This window comes from Salvelinus namaycush, chromosome 19 (assembly GCF_016432855.1).
Source record: "Salvelinus namaycush isolate Seneca chromosome 19, SaNama_1.0, whole genome shotgun sequence".
In the NCBI taxonomy this organism is placed as follows: Eukaryota; Metazoa; Chordata; class Actinopteri; order Salmoniformes; family Salmonidae; genus Salvelinus; species Salvelinus namaycush.
Window position 1 is genome coordinate 39860471 of NC_052325.1, and position 13551 is coordinate 39874021.

At 42.8% G+C, this 13551-nt stretch overlaps 1 protein-coding gene across 1 annotated transcript in view; it reads right to left on the reverse strand.

The window, feature by feature from the left end:
• LOC120064416 (plakophilin-4-like) overlaps positions 1-13551 on the reverse strand; it is a 131823-nt gene that overhangs the window by 25879 nt on the left and 92393 nt on the right. Inside the window, exons 9-10 of the mRNA XM_039014987.1 lie at positions 2797-3007; positions 1154-1286 (exon numbers count right to left, since the gene is read on the reverse strand). Coding sequence (XP_038870915.1) covers positions 1154-1286; positions 2797-3007 — 344 coding nt within the window. The remainder of the gene's footprint in view (positions 1-1153; positions 1287-2796; positions 3008-13551) is intronic.

Here is a 13551-nt window from a genome sequence, read left to right on the forward strand (position 1 = left end):
TAAGCGTTAGTAACATACTGTAAGAGTTAGTAACATCCTGTAAGCGTTAGTAACATACTGTAAGCGTTAGTAACATACTGTAAGCGTTAGTAACATACTGTAAGAGTTAGTAACATCCTGTAAGCGTTAGTAACATCCTGTAAGCGTTAGTAACATACTGTAAGCGTTAGTAACATACTGTAAGCGTTAGTAACATCCTGTAAGCGTTAGTAACATACTGTAAGAGTTAATAACATCCTGTAAGCGTTAGTAACATACTGTAAGAGTTAGTAACATACTGTAAGCGTTAGTAACATACTGTAAGCGTTAGTAACATACTGTAAGAGTTAGTAACATCCTGTAAGCGTTTCGCTGCACCCGCTATAACATCTGCTGAACTGTGTGACCAATAAACTTAGATTAATAGATTTATTTTTTACGTCCTCACAAGGATAGTAAAACAAGGAACATTTTGGACAAGTGGGGACATTTCGCCAGTCCCCATAAGGAAAAAGGCTATTTTAAGCCTAAGGGTTAGATTTAGGGTTAGTGGTCAATGTTAGGGTTAGGTTAAAGGTTTAGGGCTATGGGTTAGGTTAAAGGTTTAGGGCTATGGGTTAGGGAAAATAGGATTTTGAATGGGAATCAATAGTTTGGTCCCCACAAGGATAGTAAAACAAACGTGTTAGTGTGCGTGTGCGTGCGGTAAAGTGTGTGTTTCTCACTATAGGTTAAGTGCTATGAAGCCCCTGCTGATTCTGAGATCAGCTTTTTCAGCCGATGACTCCGGCAGCAGTACCAGCACCCTGTTGAGCCGTGAAAATCCAGAGGGAGCTGGAGGGGAATGGAGTGGTAAGCCCAACCCACCCCAGTCAGGTGAGAGAGACAGAGACAGAAGGAGAGAGCCTCTGCAAAAACAGTCCTCTCACTCCCTGGGGGAATCTCAATTGTATTTCCTTGATTCCTCGCATTTGCTCTGCTTACCTCCTCCTTATAGCGCATCAGAGAAGATCCTTTGTACTTTGAGATGAAGACGAGGAGAGAGGACGTGAGGAATCGAGGAAATTCAGGTGAGATTCACCCCCTTCGGGATGGGCAGCACGTCACAGCGAACTGCAATCTGGGCACTGATGAAGGATATGTGGAGCAGGGGAGAGCGGTGGTGCGTACGTACCTCCGCCTTGACTCGATTATCTCCGAAGCACAGGTGCTGCAGGTATGCGGCGGCGTTGGCCTGCACCGAGGGGAACTGGTGCTGCAGCATATGAATCACCTCAGGCAGCTCAGGGTCACGCCACGCAAACTCCCTGGAACACAGACACAGAAAGAGAGATATCAGACACACAGACAGACAGGGAGACGTAGAGACAGGGAGACCGAGGGAAAGAGAGACAGGTGGACAGAAAGGCAGGGAGAAAGAGAGACAGAGAGAGGGATAGGGGACAGAGAGACAGGGGGACAGAGAGACAGAGGGATAGGGGACAGAGAGACCGATAGACAGGGGGACAGAGGGATAGGGGACAGAGAGACAGGGGGATAGAGATACACGGGGACAGAGACACACACAAACACGAACATATCACTATGATGACATCACGCAACAACTATTCCCCCTTACCACAGGGCTGGGACACTGCAATAAGGAAATGACATCGACGGCTATTTACACTCCAGGATTATTGCTTTTCTCCCAATATAAAGGAAGATACTTCACTGGGGGAGTTTCATTTGGAAGACTCTAAAAGGTATGTCTTGCCTTGTGGACAATCACTGCCATGAGCTTCTCCCGGTTAATAGAGCTTCATTCATTTCATCTGCAAGGCCCATATCAATGACGTCTACTAGAATTTTCTACTGGAATCCATGAGCCTTACGACAAGAGAAAAGCATAGATTACAAAGTCTGCGTCTATTTCAGCGCGTGTGTTTCACGTTGGCCTTCTGACAAACGGAGGAAACGAAAGAAATGGAAGTGAGACAGTAGCAACGTGAGGTACACCACGTCCTCATCGTGACAGACTTGTATTGATGTCTGAGGCGCAGGCTGTAATGCTCCTTGCATCGGTGTGTGCCACATGAAGCAAGACACCAATCAAATCAAATACTATTATAATCTAAACGACCCTGGAGGGGAGGGGCACAAACAGACAATACCAACCCCCTGGCTACATTTCCCCTGGTACGGAGTTGAGACCCAGTTGATGCAGGAACATGTTTCTCTCAGACTATTTTAGCCCCGCCTCGGAATATGTCCCAGATGGCATCCTATTCCCTTTATAGTGCACTAGTAGTGACAAAGGTAGTGCAATATATAGGGAATAGGGTGTCATTTGGGACGCACACCGATCTGACCTCAGTCCGCAGTGCAACACAGACTTTGCTACCGCTCTCAGCTAGAGCAACACACAGGGGTGTGAACAGCGCTCCCTACGTGCCGGGTGAGGGGTTTGGTGCTCCGGGTCAAAAAACATAGTACACATGAGCAGACGCAGCAGTCCACTGAATCTGAGGGTCCATTGTAGAGTGGTCCGTGTAGCCGTGTAGCTTAATGGCTAAGGCTCTGGATGTCTGCCCAGGGGGGCTTTCTGTTTGACTAGTAAGATGACACTAATGTTGACCCAGCACTATATAGGAGCCCAGTAAGCACTGTTAGTGCCAGTGGGTCATATTCAGTAGGTACCAAACGGAAGCAAACGGGGAGGGATCTACCGGGATTCATCCAATAAGAAACCAAAGTTTACGTTCTGTTTTTGCTGTAGAACATTTTGCTACGGTGTGCAGTCATGAATACGACCCTAGTGCCTATTGACCTGCTTACCTTGGGTCCTTCTGGATGCTGTCTATGGAGGGTGAGCGGGTGGTCCCGTCGTCCATGACGACTGGCTGCCGGGCGTAGTTGCCCTCAGAGGGCCGGTACTGGGCAGAGCGGTAGGGCTCGGCGTACGAGGCTGTCGAGTTCAGAGCATAGTTGCTTCTTTGGTACGTCATGGCATTGCGCTGGCTGGAGGTCCTCTGGAGGGTCCCCACACCTGGAAAGACAAAGGAAAACAATTCAGATTGATTTGAACAGGGGGACAGAGGGACACACACCAGCTTCCAGATCTATACTTCACTAGACCTGCCTGAGTTAGCGAAGAGTAGCAGTGTTGTTCAAACTTCTTCACCTAGACTCAGAGGATGTGTCCCAAATCGTACCCTAATTCCTTTATAGTGCACTACCGTTGACAACGGCCCATAGGGCTCTGGTTAAAAGTAGTGCAATATATAGGGAATAGGGTGCCATTTGAGACACACACAGAGACGCGTTGACCACAGGAGGTTGGTGGCACCTTAATTGTGGAGGACAGGCTCGTGGTAATGGCTGGAGCAGAATGGGTGGAATGGTATCAAATCCATCAAACACATGGTTTCCATGTGTTTGATGCCATTCCATTTGCTCCGTACCAGCCATTATTATGAGCCGTCCTCCCCTCAGCACCCTCCACTGGTGTTGACTGGAGTATTTAGTGTTATATTAGGATCCCCATTAGCTACAGCCAAAGCTACTCTTCCTGGGGTCCACACAAAACATAAAACATCACATAATACACAACATTAATAGTCAATTACAGCTGAAGGACAGAAGTACATACAATTACATAATACATAACATTAATAGACAGGTACAGAACTACATACTGTACATTTAAAATAAGAATAACACACTTTCATATTCTTATGCCTTAGCAATCCATACAACATGTACTCATAATAACAGCTACACTGCAGCCATCCATTTTCTAACATTTACTTACTGTTAAACTTGTAGGTCCTGAACCAGTTGTTCTGTAAACACTAGGATGACTTTCACAACATTAAGAGCCACCTGTGTCCTTGGTTCTCCCATTTGACGTCAAGACTATTAATAATAATGTGATTCATAGATGTTATGGAATGCAAGTGCAACGAAAACAACAATGGAAATGCAACAATTCCTCCAGCTAAGGCTTCAACCACAGTTTTCACCCTAGCAACCGTGCTATTCCGTTCATAAATGAGCTACAGATGGACTTTTCTCCCCGTTAACGGCTTCAATTTAATCCCTTACCTCAGCAACCGTGTTGAAGTTTCCTCCAGATAAAGTTTGAATTTAATCCTTCACTTTAGCTACATACGTGGACTTTTTAAAGATCCATCACTCCAACAGAATCATAATTATCATCAGATGGGCTTCACTTATGTCCGTCTTCACGTCTAGGTATTTTTATTTAACCTTTATTTTGACAGGAAGTCGATGCTGAGATCAAGGTCTCTTTTCCAGGAGAAGCCCTGTATAGCACCACACCACACATCAAAATACAATAAACTACACATTCATATACACATCAAAATACACGGTATTATATGCAACAATACATGAAAAGTTCAACACAATCATAAGAAACAGACACATTCTTCAGTGAAAAGGTTTTCTGAAAACTGTCTGAAATGCCCTAGAGGCACCAATTCCTCCAATTTGAAAGTGTATTGTAAGATAATTCCACACGTAAGGTGCAAGGAAATTAAAGTCTGATTTACCTAACTCTCTAGACACCAAAGGAGTCTCCAGAGCTAACCAACCCTGTGAACGGGCGTGATGACTTTTTCAATCCTAACAATCCTAACAGTGATGTTAGGTAAGATGGGAGTGTTCGGTGTGATCTACGTGACTTCAAAGAGGTCCAGCCAACATGTTGGTAAAGAATACAGTGAAGAGTAATAAAACAGTGTCCTGGAATAAAATGAAGGGCACTATGAAAATCCAAGAGTGTAAGAGAAGAGGCAGCTGCAATAGTATCATAATCAAGAACAGGTAGAAAAGTTGACCGCAAAATCTGATTCCTAGAGACAAGATTTGTCTCTGTAAAAAAAGCCCACTTTAAATCTTACGTTTCTTAACAAAATCTGATTCCTAGAGAGACAAGATTTGTTTCTTAACAAGCTCAGTCGTATCTCTTTATGAACGGTAAATCATTGTCAATGTATACGGGGACTCGTTTGATTATAGAACCATCCCATAAGTGATCCATCTGAGACAATCTTACGAGAACTTGAAGTATGTGTTTTAAATCAGTAAAAACCTTGTCACAGCCAGGTCAGCAGTCGGGCAATTGCTTGCATGATAGTATTATCCACATATAGAAGAAATTCAAATGTTTTACCAGATTAACCAATATAGTGTAATGTGTTACAACCTACCACCCGTAAAGGGTTAGCTAAGGTATAGTGTAATGTGTTACAACCTACCACCCGTAAAGGGTTAGCTAAGGTATAGTGTAATGTGTTACAGTCTACCACCCATAAAGGGTTAGCTAAGATATAGTGTAATGTGTTACAGTCTACCACCCGTAAAGGCTTAGCTAAGATATAGTGTAATGTGTTACAGTCTACCACCCATAAAGGGTTAGCTAAGGTATAGTGTAACGTGTTACAGTCTACCATCCATAAAGGCTTAGCTAAGGTATAGTGTAATGTGTTACAACCTACCACCCATAAAGGGTTAGCTAAGATATAGTGTAATGTGTTACAACCTACCACCCGTAAAGGGTTAGCTAAGGTATAGTGTAATGTGTTACAGTCCACCACCCATAAAGGGTTAGCTAAGATATAGTGTAATGTGTTACAGTCTACCACCCGTAAAGGGTTAGCTAAGGTATAGTGTAATGTGTTACAACCTACCACCCGTAAAGGGTTAGCTAAGGTATAGTGTAATGTGTTACAACCTACCACCCGTAAAGGGTTAGCTAAGATATAGTGTAAGGTGTTACAGTCTACCACCCGTAAAGGGTTAGCTAAGGTATAGTGTAATGTGTTACAGTCTACCATCCATAAAGGCTTAGCTAAGATATAGTGTAATGTGTTACAGTCTACCACCCATAAAGGGTTAGCTAAGGTATAGTGTAACGTGTTACAGTCTACCATCCATAAAGGCTTAGCTAAGATATAGTGTAATGTGTTACAGTCTACCACCCATAAAGTGTTAGCTAAGATATAGTGTAATGTGTTACAGCCTACCACCTGTAAAGGGTTAGCTAAGATATAGTGTAATGTGTTACAGTCTACCACCCATAAAGGGTTAGCTAAGATATAGTGTAATGTGTTACAGTCTACCACCCATAAAGGGTTAGCTAAGGTATAGTGTAATGTGTTACAGTCTACCACCCGTAAAGGGTTAGCTAAGGTATAGTGTAATGTGTTACAACCTACCACCCGTAAAGGGTTAGCTAAGATATAGTGTAATGTGTTACAGTCTACCACCCGTAAAGGGTTAGCTAAGATATAGTGTAATGTGTTACAGTCTACCATCCATAAAGGCTTAGCTAAGATATAGTGTAATGTGTTACAACCTACCACCCGTAAAGGGTTAGCTAAGGTATAGTGTAAGGTGTTACAGTCTACCACCCGTAAAGGGTTAGCTAAGGTATAGTGTAATGTGTTACAGTCTACCATCCATAAAAGCTTAGCTAAGATATAGTGTAATGTGTTACAGTCTACCACCCATAAAGGGTTAGCTAAGGTATAGTGTAACGTGTTACAGTCTACCACCCGTAAAGGGTTAGCTAAGGTATAGTGTAATGTGTTACAGTCTACCATCCATAAAGGCTTAGCTAAGATATAGTGTAATGTGTTACAGTCTACCACCTGTAAAGGGTTAGCTAAGATATAGTGTAATGTGTTACAGCCTACCACCTGTAAAGGGTTAGCTAAGATATAGTGTAATGTGTTACAGTCTACCACCCGTAAAGGGTTAGCTAAGATATAGTGTAATGTGTTACAGCCTACCACCTGTAAAGGGTTAGCTAAGATATAGTGTAATGTGTTACAACCTACCACCCGTAAAGGGTTAGCTAAGGTATAGTGTAATGTGTTACAGTCTACCACCCGTAAAGGGTTAGCTAAGATATAGTGTAATGTGTTACAGTCTACCACCCGTAAAGGGTTAGCTAAGGTATAGTGTAAGGTGTTACAGTCTACCATCCATAAAGGCTTAGCTAAGATATAGTGTAATGTGTTACAGTCTACCACCCATAAAGGGTTAGCTAAGATATAGTGTAATGTGTTACAGCCTACCACCCGTAAAGGGTTAGCTAAGATATAGTGTAATGTGTTACAGTCTACCACCCGTAAAGGGTTAGCTAAGATATAGTGTAATGTGTTACAGTCTACCACCCATAAAGGCTTAGCTAAGATATAGTGTAATGTGTTACAGTCTACCACCCGTAAAGGGTTAGCTAAGATATAGTGTAATGTGTTACAGTCTACCACCCGTAAAGGGTTAGCTAAGGTATAGTGTAATGTGTTACAGTCTACCACCCATAAAGGGTTAGCTAAGGTATAGTGTAATGTGTTACAGTCTACCACCTGTAAAGGGTTAGCTAAGATATAGTGTAATGTGTTACAGTCTACCACCCGTAAAGGGTTAGCTAAGGTATAGTGTAATGTGTTACAGTCTACCACCCGTAAAGGGTTAGCTAAGGTATAGTGTAATGTGTTACAGTCTACCACCCGTAAAGGGTTAGCTAAGATATAGTGTAATGTGTTACAGTCTACCATCCGTAAAGGGTTAGCTAAGGTATAGTGTAATGTGTTACAGTCTACCACCTGTAAAGGGTTAGCTAAGATATAGTGTAATGTGTTACAGCCTACCACCCGTAAAGGGTTAGCTAAGGTATAGTGTAATGTGTTACAGTCTACCACCTGTAAAGGGTTAGCTAAGATATAGTGTAATGTGTTACAGTCTACCATCCGTAAAGGGTTAGCTAAGGTATAGTGTAATGTGTTACAGTCTACCACCCGTAAAGGGTTAGCTAAGATATAGTGTAATGTGTTACAGTCTACCACCCGTAAAGGGTTAGCTAAGGTATAGTGTAATGTGTTACAGTCTACCACCCGTAAAGAGTTAGCTAAGGTATAGTGTAATGTGTTACAGTCTACCACCCGTAAAGGGTTAGCTAAGATATAGTGTCATGTGTTACAGTCTACCATCCGTAAAGGGTTAGCTAAGGTATAGTGTAATGTGTTACAGTCTACCACCTGTAAAGGGTTAGCTAAGGTATAGTGTAATGTGTTACAGTCTACCACCTGTAAAGGGTTAGCTAAGATATAGTGTAATGTGTTACAGTCTACCACCCGTAAAGGGTTAGCTAAGATATAGTGTAATGTGTTAGTCTACCACCCATAAAGGGTTAGCTAAGATATAGTGTAATGTGTTACAGTCTACCACCCGTAAAGGGTTAGCTAAGATATAGTGTAATGTGTTACAGTCTACCACCCATAAAGGGTTAGCTAAGATATAGTGTAATGTGTTACAGTCTACCACCCGTAAAGGGTTAGCTAAGATATAGTGTAATGTGTTACAGTCTACCACCCGTAAAGGCTTAGCTAAGATATAGTGTAATGTGTTACAGTCTACCACCCGTAAAGGGTTAGCTAAGATATAGTGTAATGTGTTACAGTCTACCACCCGTAAAGGGTTAGCTAAGATATAGTGCGTTGCCTCTGGACTTGTTCATAAAATGAATAAATTCCCCTTGATATGGAGTTGCCTCCGGTTCTTACAGATTTTTCTCTGGTTCTCTTGCGGATTTTTCTCCGGTTCTCTTGCGGATTTTACGGAGTTTCCTCCGGTTCTCTTACGGAGTTTCCTCCGGGTTCTCAGAAACTTGTTTTGCATTTCTATTGTCAATCCCCGCACCACACACACCCAGCAGCATCCACCAGTCAAACACAAAATAAGAATACACTTTCATACACTTCTATTAAACGTTGCTCTCCTGAATAACAGTAAGCTTACCAGAGTACCTCACATTATTTCCTCGTACCCCTGCACAACGACTCGCTACTGGTACCCCGTGTATATAGCCAAGTTATCGTTAGTCCTTGTGTATTTATTATTATTTTTATTATTACGTGTTTTACTTTGCTATTATTTCTCCATTTTCTTTCTATCTGCATTGTTGGGAAGTAAGCATATCACAGTTAGTCCACCCATGTTGTCTACAAAGCACGTGACAAATCAAATGTGATTTCATTTGAGACTATCACATCGCATTACGGAGGAGTACCTCCTTACTCTACCGAGGTCGTTGCTTACAATCGCTTCCTCTCAGCAGGCCCTGATATCCTGATGCCAAAGGCACATCTTATCTTGAACTTTAACCCAAACACCAGATGTGCTACAGAGGGACATGCTACTGCTATTTAGGTCAGAGATGTTGTGCTGTGATGTGCGTTTTTTCTTTAAAGCTACTTTTGCTGCTTGCTTGAGTGATTTGAAATGTCAGGGAGTTCTATGCTATCATGGCTCTATATATATGTTCTATAGCCACATTTTCCATAACCAAATCCAGCTTAGGTCTACAGCTTAAGGAATGATTTGTACGAAATACTATGCTCTTAGTCTTCGATATATTCAGGACTAGTTTATGGCTTCCCACCCATTCTGAAACTAACTGCAACTCTTTGGCATAGGGTGTGGCAGAGGGCGTAAAGCCGTAACACGTCCGTTTTTCCGCTAACGGATTATGGTCAATAGTATCAAAGGTTACACCGAAATCTAACAGTACAGCTCCCACCATCTTCTTATTAAACCATTTATTTCAGCAGGTATTCGTGCCAGTGCAGTACATGTAGAACGCCCTTTTCTATAGGACTGCTAAAAGTCTGTTTGTTCATAGATAAATAACATTGTATCTGATCAAACACAATTATTTCCAAAATGTTGCTAAGAGCTGGCAGTAGTCTTATTGGTTTGCTGATAGAACCAGAAAAGGGCACTTTACCATTCTTGGGTAGCAGAATGACATTAGCTTCCCTCCAGGTCTGAGGGAAAACTTTTTTCTCCGAGCTCATCTTGAAGATGTGAGAAATAGGAACGGCAACATATTCCGCCAACATCCTCAGCAGCTTCCCATCTAAGTCGTCAATACCAGGTTTCTAATTATTGAGGGCCAGCCACAATGTTTTAACCTCTTCCACGCTAACTTTATGAAATGTTAATTGCCATTGCTTTTCTTGGCATTTTATGCATGCATATGATGGCCAACAGTTTGTTGTTGGCATTTCATGCCTGAGTTTGCCAATGAAGTAGTTTTCATAATAATCGGTCACATCAAAGAGTTTTGTGATGAACGAGTCATCTGATTCAATAAAAAACAATGTTGAATTTGTCTTTCTGCCCATCATTTCATTTCAAGTTCTCCAAAGCTTTTTTTCCCCCCATTATAATTTATATAATTTATCTTAGTTTCTTCTTCTTTATGTTGAGTTTAGTCACATCATTTCTCAATTTGCAGTAAGTCAGCAAGTCAGATGTGCAGACAGACTCATTACCCACTCCTTTTGCTTCCTTCTCATTCAACCATACAGTTCTTCAGCTCCTCATCGATCCACGGTGCCTTAGCAGTTCTAACAGTCACTTTCTTAATAGGTGCATGTTTATCAATAGCTGGAAGGAGCAATTTCATAAATGCTTGAAGTGCAGCGTCGGGATTCTCCTCATTACACACATCAGACCCATCCATCTTCTTTATATCTTCAGCATAGGAATCACTACCAAACTTTTAGTATGATCTCTTATACACTATTTTAGGCCCTGCCTTTGGAACTTTGGCTTTTCTGGATAAAGCTATTATATTGCGGTTACTACATCCAACGAGTGTGGATACATCTTCAGAACAAAGTTCTGCAGAATTAGTACAAATATAATCAATACACATGGATGATATAGTTCTTGGACTGTTTGTAAACACCCCGGTAGATTGATTAATAACCTGAACTAGATGACATGCGTTGGTTACAGTGAGCTTCTTCTTTTTGAGCGGACAACTCAATGAGAAGCAGTCTATATTCAGGTCACTCAGAAAAGAGACCTGTCTGTTAACATGACATACACTATCAAGCGTTTCACACTTATTATCCAAATACTGACTGTTTGCATTTGGCAGGCCGATAGCAGCACCCCAAAAGAATAAGCTTTAGATGTGGCAGGTGAACCTGCAACCAACCACAACACTTCGACAACCTTTGGCGTAAGATCTCCTCTGAGGTTCACAGGAATTTGGCTCTGAAAACATACAGCGACACCATATGCATCCCTGTCTCTTCTATAGATGTTATATCCCTCTATTGCTACTGCTGTGTTGTCAAAGGAATTATCAAAGTGAGTCTCAGCGATGGCTAATATATGAATGTTATCTGCGGTTAGCAAGTTATTGATTTCATTAACCTTATTTCTTAGGCTGCCTATTTTAATATGGGCTCTTTTTAGCCATTTCCTGGGTAGCTTATCAGAGATAAGCATCAAGTGGGAAACCACAAACAAAGCAAGCCTCAATCCGGGTGCAAGGCTTAGGCTATGAACCCCTCTGCTTGGTTCTCTCACCCCTTTCAGGCTTTTGGGTGGGAGGGTGGACAACGAGCCTGTCGTAGCAGATGTAAGCAATGTCCCCACGCTCTCTGTCAGCTTTAATGGCTGGGATCAGTTCTCTTCGCCTCTGGCGCACAGTTTCAGAGTAGTCGTTGTTGAGGAAGATGTCGGTTCCTCTCAAGATCTTGGCACTGTCCATAACAGCCACCTTGTCTTTATACCTCAGGAACTTTATCACTATCGACCTGGGTCTGTCACCTGGATAGGTTTTTCAATCCTGTGGGCGCACTCCACCTCAATCTTCTAATGATCTATTGGCAGCTCTTCAATCATTTTCCTCACTTTCACCTCAGACTCCGTCCAGGTCTCGTTTGGAGACTCTGGGATTCCATCCACAACAATGTTATTTTGCCTTGATTGTCCATCTAGTTAAGCCTGTATCCCTGTCATTACTAACATCGATTCACCGACAGTGTTGATGTCTTTCCTCGTGGACTGACAGTTAATTGTCATGCTGCTGCAGTCCTTTTTCAACTCATCAAGCTGAAAACACACAAGGCTTTTTCACTCAAACAGCAATTCCTCCAATCTGGTTCCACTTAACGACGAGGGTAAAACAGCACTCCCATGATTCCACACTATATAAGTCTCCTTCTTCAAAGGGACTGTTTTTTTTTTTTTTTAAAGAGGTAGGATTAAGCCAGCCAGATCCTGCAGGTTTTCACAGGGCTGCAGTCTTGTAGTAGGTGATCCAGCAACACTCCTCTTCTTATCCCTCTCTCCTGTCTGCTTCAGCGTGGTCTGAGGCCAGCTCCACACAGTGCAGTGAGCCCGGCCAAGTGTCCGGCACAGGAATAGACACACACAGCCCTTCCTATCTAGGTGAAACCGCACCAGCGCTAACGCCAGCTAAGCTAACACATAAACACACCAACAGGACATCCTTCCTTCGAATCTTCCAGGCAATGGCAAATATTTAGTCGTCAAGCGTCTTGACTGTGTCACTGTCCATAAAACAATGTATTTTCTGCCCCCTCTCTCCTCCTCGCGTTGTGATATTGTGACCTAGTTTCTCTCACAATATCACACACATACACTGTCACACACACACACACACACACACTCACACAGCCTGGCCCTTGACCGCCTTCCTGCTCCGAGCAGCACACATAGCCCACGTGACTGCGTGACAGCTTGACTGCTGCTCTCCTCTCCTCCAGTCACATTTCTATCCTAACATCCTGCAGGGACTGGGTCTGCATACGCTGCAAACACACACACACAAGGCACACATACGACACTCACGGTACACACACACACACACACACACAGTCCCTCCCACCAGAAACAGGACGTCAAATTGAAGCGGCCCTCCAAAAATCACATTTTTCACATCAATGCCCCGCTCTGCTTGGCAGTTCATAGGCCAGTCCAGACTCACTGCCTTCAGGCTGTGTATACAGTGCATTCGGAAAGTATTCAGACCCCTTCACTTTTTCCACATTTTGTTACGTTATAGCCTTATTCTAAAATGGATTAAATCGTTTTTTTCCCTCATCAATCTACACACAATACCCCATAATGACAAAACAAAAACAGGTTTTTAGAAATATTTGCAATTTTTTTTTAAACAAAAAACTGGAATATGACATTTACATAAGTATTGGCAGTGATAACAGCCTCCAGTCTTCTTGGTTATGACACTATAAGCTTGGCACACCTGTATTTGGGGAGTTTCTCTCATTCTTCTCTGCAGAATCTCTCAAGCTCTGTCAGGTTGGATGGGGAGTGTTGCTGCACAGCTATTTTCAAGTCTCTCCAGAGATGTTTGGTCGGATTCAAGTCTGAGAGACTGGTCCCGAAGCCACTCCTGCCTTGTCTTGGCTGTGTGCTTAGGGTTTTAGTTCCGTTAGAAGGGGAACCTTTGCCCCAGTCTGAGGTCCTGAGCGTTCTGGATCAGGTTTTCATCAAAGATCTCTCTGTCTTTCCCTCGATTCTGACTAGTCTCCCAGTCCCTGCCACTGAAAACATCCCCACAGCAGGATGCCTGCCACCACCATGCTTCACCGTAGGGATGGTGCCAGGTTTCCTCCAGATGTGACAGCTGGAATTCAGGCCTAAGAGTTCAATCTTGGTTTCATCAGAACAGAGAATCTTGTTTCTCATGGTCTGAGAGTCTTTAGGTGC